This window comes from Lathyrus oleraceus, chromosome 7 (genome assembly GCF_024323335.1).
Source record: "Lathyrus oleraceus cultivar Zhongwan6 chromosome 7, CAAS_Psat_ZW6_1.0, whole genome shotgun sequence".
In the NCBI taxonomy this organism is placed as follows: Eukaryota; Viridiplantae; Streptophyta; class Magnoliopsida; order Fabales; family Fabaceae; genus Lathyrus; species Lathyrus oleraceus.
This window is the reverse complement of record NC_066585.1, coordinates 505,803,182-505,810,465: the sequence shown is the minus strand read 5'-3', so window position 1 is coordinate 505,810,465 and position 7,284 is coordinate 505,803,182. Positions and strand designations below refer to the sequence as shown.

Genomic DNA, 7,284 nt, shown 5'->3' with positions numbered 1-7,284 from the left:
GACAAGTGAGATAATGTGAGCATAGATTTCTGGAGAGGAACGAATCGTTTGAATGAAACAGGTAGCGTGTTTCTATCCAAAAAGATAGATATTGGAGTAATGGGCTTAGACAAGCATGTCGTGTGTAATAATGAAAGTGAAAATTTTATCTGACACACATAAATAGTTGCAATTGCTATAAGTCCTCATAAACACAAATACCAAGTTTTCCTCTTAATTTTTAAAAGTGAACTGCATCCAAGGCTTTGGTAAAAATGTCAGCAAGCTGATTTTCAGTGCTAACATGCTCAAGTCTTATGACTTTGTCTTCAAGAAGTTCTCTAATAAAATGATGCTTGATGTCAATATGTTTAGTCCTACAGTGTTGAATAGAATTTTTGGAGATATTAATAGCACTCAAGTTGTCACAGAATAATGTCATGACATCTTGTGTGACATTATACTCACTCAGCATTTGTTTCATCCACATTAGTTGAGAGCAGTTGCTACATGTTGCTATGTACTCAACTTCATCAATAGATAGGGATACACAATTCTACTTCTTGATGAACCATGAAATCAAATTGTTTCCCAAAAAGAAACATCCTCCAGAGGTACTCTTCCTGTCATCAACACTACCATCCCAATCAACATCACACTACCCCACTAACATGGAATTTGAATCATGAGAATACAACATTCCATAATCACATGTACCATTCACATACTTCATAATCCTTTTTACTTGATTGATGTGACTCACTTTGGGTTCAGCTTGATATCTAGCACAAACTCCAACAGGAAAATTTATATCTGATATGCTTGTTGTAAGGTATAGAAGACTTCCAATCATGCTTCTATATAAACTCTTATCAACATTAATTCCCTTTTCATCTTTAGATAACTTCAAGTGTGTATGAGCAGGAGTTCTTTTGTGACTAGCATTCTCCAATTCAAATTTGTTCACAATATTCTTTGCATATTTTCTTTGACAAAGAAAGATGGAGTCTTCCAGCTGTTTGACTTGGAGTCCAAGAAAGTAAGTTAATTCACCTACCAAACTCATTTCAAACTCAGATTGCATTTGCTTAAAAATATGTTGGACCATCTCATCTGACATCCCTCCAAATACAATATCTTCCACATAGATCTGAGCTATCATAAGTTTTCCATTCTTCTCTTTGACAAAGAGAGTCTTATCAATTCCACCCTTTCTATATCCATGTGTCATACCCCAATTTTGTCCGGGCATAATTTTTTTCATACAATCGATTTCATTTTTATTTTTGCATCATATGCACAACATGACATACATTGCATCATGAATAATGCCTAGAAATGTCAGTCAGAATGGATTTATTTGAGAATACAGACAAATCGGTTGAATCGTCAGAATTTGAGGAAAGACTGTTTTTTAATAAAGTATATTTTTGTCCTGACAATTTTAGTGTGACCGGTTCATTTTTTTGAACAAATTTGTACTCGATTTCTATTTTTAATGGGTCATTATTTTTTTGTTTAGATATTTAATTAAAATAATTAGATTGTGTTTAAATTAAATATTAGTTAGTTTTTTATGATTTGTTATTTAAACAAATAATAATTATAAAAAATTGTATGCATTGGATTCCCTCCTTACATAAAAAACAAAAAAACAAAATAAAAAAAAAACTCTCCCAACGGTCTGCTACACGTTTCACTCACAGATCACTCTCACACTCAAAAATCCTCACGCGTCACTCATTCCCTATTTCCACTCTCCACTCACGTTTTCCCCATTGACCTTCCACTCATTTTGAAAGACCACACAAATCCTTCATTTTCCTCAACAACACCACACGTCTCTCTCTCACAATACCTCACAGTCCATTAACCTATGACCTACCAACTCATTCACTAAAAAATCTCTGGAAATCCTCACCTTATTCTCTCTCGTCTCGCTCACTCCAACAGAAAAAAGAAAAGGAAACATCTTCTTCCTCTTCAAAACCGCCCGCACTTCAACCTAAATCCACCATCTACCTTCAAATCGCCTACCAACCACCGTCAAACCCTCACCATAAACCGTAGCCACCGTTCATCATCACCTTCGAATCGCTTCTACAAAAACCCACATGCAAACACCCCTGTGACCCACAACCGTCACCAACCGAAAACCCATCATTCTCCACCGTCTCCTCCGTCTTCCTCCTTCACACTTCGATTCTGATCCACACCTCCAAACACCATCAAAACCCTCAGTTCCACCTCCGTCGTCCGCGAAACTCATCCTCCGTTTCACATCGCTACCTTCACCCACCACCAACATCACAAGCACCGCCGCCACCTTCCATCTCTTCACCGCCGTCAAAACCACCGAGCTCAAACCTTCACCTCACATCCTTCGTCTTGCAACGGGAGAAACAGCCAAATCCGCACCAAACACCACCAAAATCACAACCCCAAACGACCGCCGTCCACTCCGAAAAAAAACCCTCGCCGCTCAAACATCTATCGTCTTTGCTTCAACCTCCAAGACAACTTATGAACTGGCAGCTACACCAACGATATTCGTGATCCAGATTAGCGCTGGATCGGGATTGAGCACAAAGCCAAAGTTCAAGTGCGATTTAGAGTCATTGGTTCCTGAGAAAGCACGAGTCGATGCCGACGTCGTAGATACGGTTGGATTTTCTTTTTTTTTTTCACATCTTGATTCGGTTTAAGGTTGGGTTTACTTTGCTGCATTTTTGATATGATCTGTTTTGATATTGTGGACTGAAAATGGGTTTAGATTTTATAGTTTTGCTGCTTACTATTTTGATATTCTGGACTGAAAATGGGGTTAGATTTTATAGTTTTGCTTAAGGAATCGATACGCCGAATGAATGCTGACTGTTTGATGTTCATAGATTTTACCATTTCTCTTTTCGAATGATTAAATTGGCACAAGTAATTTCTTCCGACTCTTGGGTTAAATGGAATTGGGTTAAGGATAATGTTTTGTTGGAGTTTTCTTTTCTTTCATTCTGTAACCAATTTGTACATCATATAGATAGTCCCGAGTTACTCTTACTTTACTTTGGTGTAAATAATGTTGAATTGCAGTTTAAAATCCATGACACTTAAATTGAATTTTTATGCGAAGTCGACAAATTCATGTCGATATAGCGCAAAATTCCAAATACATTAATCGAGCATTTTTTCACCGTGTTACGACACTCGTGTATGACATCTACCATATTGTCATTTCACCCTAACCGGTTCTCGAGCACATTTTGTGACCATGATTAAATTTTGCAAATCAATGTTATCACATATTTCAATTTTCTTTAATTAATCAATTAATTTAAAATTGTTTAATTAATTACCATTAATTAATTTTAATTAACATGATTATTTGGTATAAATAAATAATTTTGATAATTAATTTTAATTAAGTTAATTAATTGATCTATTCAAGTCTTAATTAATTAATTTGGTTAAATATTTATTTATCTATTTCATTTCAATTCACCATCATCAAACCAATTTCAAAAGCACCAACCACAATTCTCGATTCAATATCGAGCCCATTTTCAAAAACACCCTTGTAAGTCGATCGCTCTTCGCATCGCCATCAACCTCACATAGCTTACTCTTGGGCTTCCTTACAATGAAACCTACTTGATTATTGATTAATCGAGTAGATGAAATAATACACTAAATAAAATTCATTTCATTCATAAACACAAATTCAAATCATTTTTCGAAATCATTCAATTTCAAAAGGATTTTCTCTTTCAAACATAAACTTGAGATGAAAAGGAGATAGGAAGCGTACGCTTCACTATTTCTCAAGCACTCGAATAATTGGCGTACGCCATATTGCGCGAGTTCTTGTCACCCGATTAAACCTTAATCGTACATATTCAAATCACATCTTCTAAATCATTTCTACAAATTCCAAATCTTTTTTTTTATTCCATATCTCAGATGAAAAGAGGATGGAAGGCGTACGCCTCGCTATCTTTCGATCATTTGAATAATTGGCGTACGCCACATTGCTCGAATCTTCGTCATCAATAATTAAACCGTAATCAAATAAACTCAAATCATGTTTTCATATCAAACCCAATTTTACAAAATAAACTATACAACTTCAATTGCGAATGGGAGGCGTACGCCTCACCATTCCTTGATTATTTGAATAATTGGCGTACGCCACATTGCTCAAATCATCTTCAAATCCCAACCTACCAATTCAAATACAAACTATTTTCGCAAATCACATACAAACATCTAAACATATCTTTTACAATTTAAACTTCGGATGATAAAAGATGAGAGGCGTACACCTCACCATCTCTCGATTATTTGAATAATTGGCGTACGCCATATTGCACAAATTATCGACTTCCGACTAAAACACTTTAAATAAACTTGGATAAGGGAATAGGTGGCGTACGCCTCATTATTCCTTGAATAAGCAAGTAGGGGGCGTACGCCTCACTACCGTGCACATTCAACATCCACAAACAAACTTTCAAAATAATTCGAATGAAAAAGGAGTAGAAGGCGGTTGCCTTATTATTCCTCGAAAGAATTGAACGATTGGTGTACACCACATTGCTCAATCTTTCGTCGTTGTTCAAAACATCTCAAACAAATCAAAACTAACTTCTCGCCCTCGAGCGATCGAAACCAATCAAACCCAAACACATCAATTCAACTTCTCACCCTGCGTGACCAAAACTCCTTTCAAAAGAACACTGTAAATCCTTTCTAATGCGCACAACAAACCAGTGCTTAAGCCTCCGCCGAGAGTAGACAAGCCAGCGTTTAGCCGTTAGAACGCCGACCTACACAGTCGTTCATCAAAACAAAACACACCAAAACCGTAGTTGCCCGAACTACGAATGCTCTGATTTCCTTATTGCACCATAAGGATATGTAGGCAGGAGATTGTTGTATCTTTGCGAGCATACTAATAAAAAACCTCCCATTTCCCTCCTGAGGTCTTCATCCATATTTATCATCAATTCTAATTACTCGAAGAAAGCGAATAACAATTAACTAACATTCAAATAGCAAATTAGACTAAAAGGTTCCCGTTGAGTACAACGGATGTGAGGGGTGCTAATACCTTCCCCTTGCGTAATCGACTCCCGAACCCGAATATGGTTGCGACGAGCATTATTCTATTTTTCAAAGGTTTTATCGATATTTTCCTATTCCTTCATTGGGATAAATAAAGTTCGCTGGCGACTCTGTTCGAACATAGTTTTTCCACGACCATCGCGAGGAATCGTATTTTTCGAGATGCGACAGATGGCGACTCTGCTGGGGATCCTGCTCCAAGCAAGAGAGAGTCAAGCCTAATTTAGTTCAAATTGCTATGAATGTTAAAATATTGTTTTTTTCCTTATTGCTTCTTTATATCTTGCTGTGTTATTTATGCAATATGATTTATCCTGCTATTACATTGGGTGATCTATGGTGTTTGACACATGTTGTGAGATAAGCTCCGTACCCGAGCTTTGAGAAGAACTTAGAACCCGGAGTTGTGTAGTATTGAACCGAGGGGTGTACACCTCATTGGGACAATACGAGAACTCCACCTAGAGTAGATCTGTTCTGAATTTCCATCACAATATGGCTAGCCCATCATTGCGAGGAAACGATGAACATGGTCCATGACTCTAGGAACCTCATCTTAAACTGAAATCCGTCTTCATGATTGGCGATCGTGTAGTATTGAACCGAAGGGTCTACACCCTGTTCGAACAATACGAGGATCCCACTCAGAGTAGACTGATTCAGAATTTCCATTTCAATGTGGCTAGCCCATTATTGCGATGGAAGACTGAACTTGGTCCATGACTCTAAGTTCTTATCCTGAAAACGAACAACCTTAGGAGCCATCCTTTGTGTGTGGGGTAGAGAACATAGAACCTCCGTATAGGGTGTACCATATGATACTCATGATATCCTGGATCCTAATTATACCTGCATTATATTTTCTTTGCATACAAATATAAAATTTCATGCATTCGCATTTCATCAACATGGATTGCATATCATTTTCCAATACAAAAAAACTCATCCTGTCCTTTTGCCAAATTACCAGTAGGCTGATTTCCTGACACTCGTACTGAACCTTTGAGAGCTACTGAAAGACAAGGGAGCACTGAGAACATAATCAAGTTGAGTTGAAAATGGATATGAACAACATGAAAGGAAAGGTAGACCAGATGTTGGAGGCTAGGCTAGCCCAATCAAAGAACAATTTTCAACATGGTGTCACAGAGAATGTTGGTTCCTCATCAGGCTTTACTGTAATTACCAACCCAATGTATGACCCTCTGTCTGACTATAATCCTCCACAAGTGAACATTCCTACTCAATCCCAGTTGATGCCATTGACCAATCATGATGTTGAAAGGCTTCATGCCCTTGAGGAGAGAGTCCAGACAATGGATGTAAATGACAATTTTAGGCTTGATATGTGCTTAGTACCAGGCCTAATAATCCCCCCGAAATTCAAATTACCCAACTTCGAGAAGTACAAAGGGGATAGTTGTCCAAGGCACCATTTGGTGATGTTCTTCCGAAAAATGGCATCACATACTCAGGATGACAAACTGATGATTCACTGTTTTCAAGACAGTTTGATTGGAGCATCATTGAGCTGGTATATGAAATTGAAAAGAAGCCATATTCAGTCATGGGAAAACTTAGCCAATGCTTTTTTGAAGCAGTATAACTATAACTTGGACATGGCTCCAGGCCGAAGGCAGCTACAAAGCTTATCCCAAAAGAGCAATGAATCTTTCAAAGGATATGCACAACGATGGAGAGAATTGGCAGCCCAAGTGCAACCACCACTCTTGGATAAGGAATTGGTTGACTCGTTTATGGATACCTTGCAGAGTCCTTACTTTGAAAGGATGGTAGGCAATGCATTATCAGACTTCGCCCACTTAGTGACAATAGGAGAACGCATCGAGAGTGCCCTCAAAAGTGGAAGAATCCAAGGCGCCTCGAGCAGCCAAGTTAGTGAGACGGAATCCCTCAGCAATTCCCAAAGGGAAGAGGAGGATGAAACCAATGCAGTCATTACAGATGTCAGGAAACCGGCAATGCCGAGTGCACCATACCAGAAACCATGGTCAGCTCCTTACGCAAATCAACGATCTCGTGGTCGAGGATATCAAAATCAGCCTCCGAACCAATCTAGGCCTCGAAACAATCTGGAAAGAAGGAACGCTCCTCTCGTTCCAATTCCTATGTCATACAGTCAACTTCTTCCATATCTGATTCAAAACTCGTTGGTGGATCCCAAGT

At 38.2% G+C, this 7,284-nt stretch overlaps 1 protein-coding gene across 1 annotated transcript; it reads right to left on the bottom strand.

The window, feature by feature from the left end:
* Nucleotides 1-637: 637 nt before the first annotated feature.
* LOC127104626 (uncharacterized mitochondrial protein AtMg00810-like) lies at nucleotides 638-1,231 on the bottom strand. The gene has a single exon (XM_051041805.1). The coding sequence runs from the start codon at nucleotides 1,229-1,231 to the stop codon at nucleotides 638-640; it is 594 nt and encodes a 197-aa protein (XP_050897762.1).
* Between the last annotated feature and the right edge of the window lie 6,053 nt (nucleotides 1,232-7,284).

Excerpts from the sequence above, each read along its gene's own strand:
- LOC127104626 (XM_051041805.1), bottom strand. The coding sequence starts at position 1,231 with ATGCCCGGACAAAATTGGGGTATGACACATGGATATAGAAAGGGTGGA.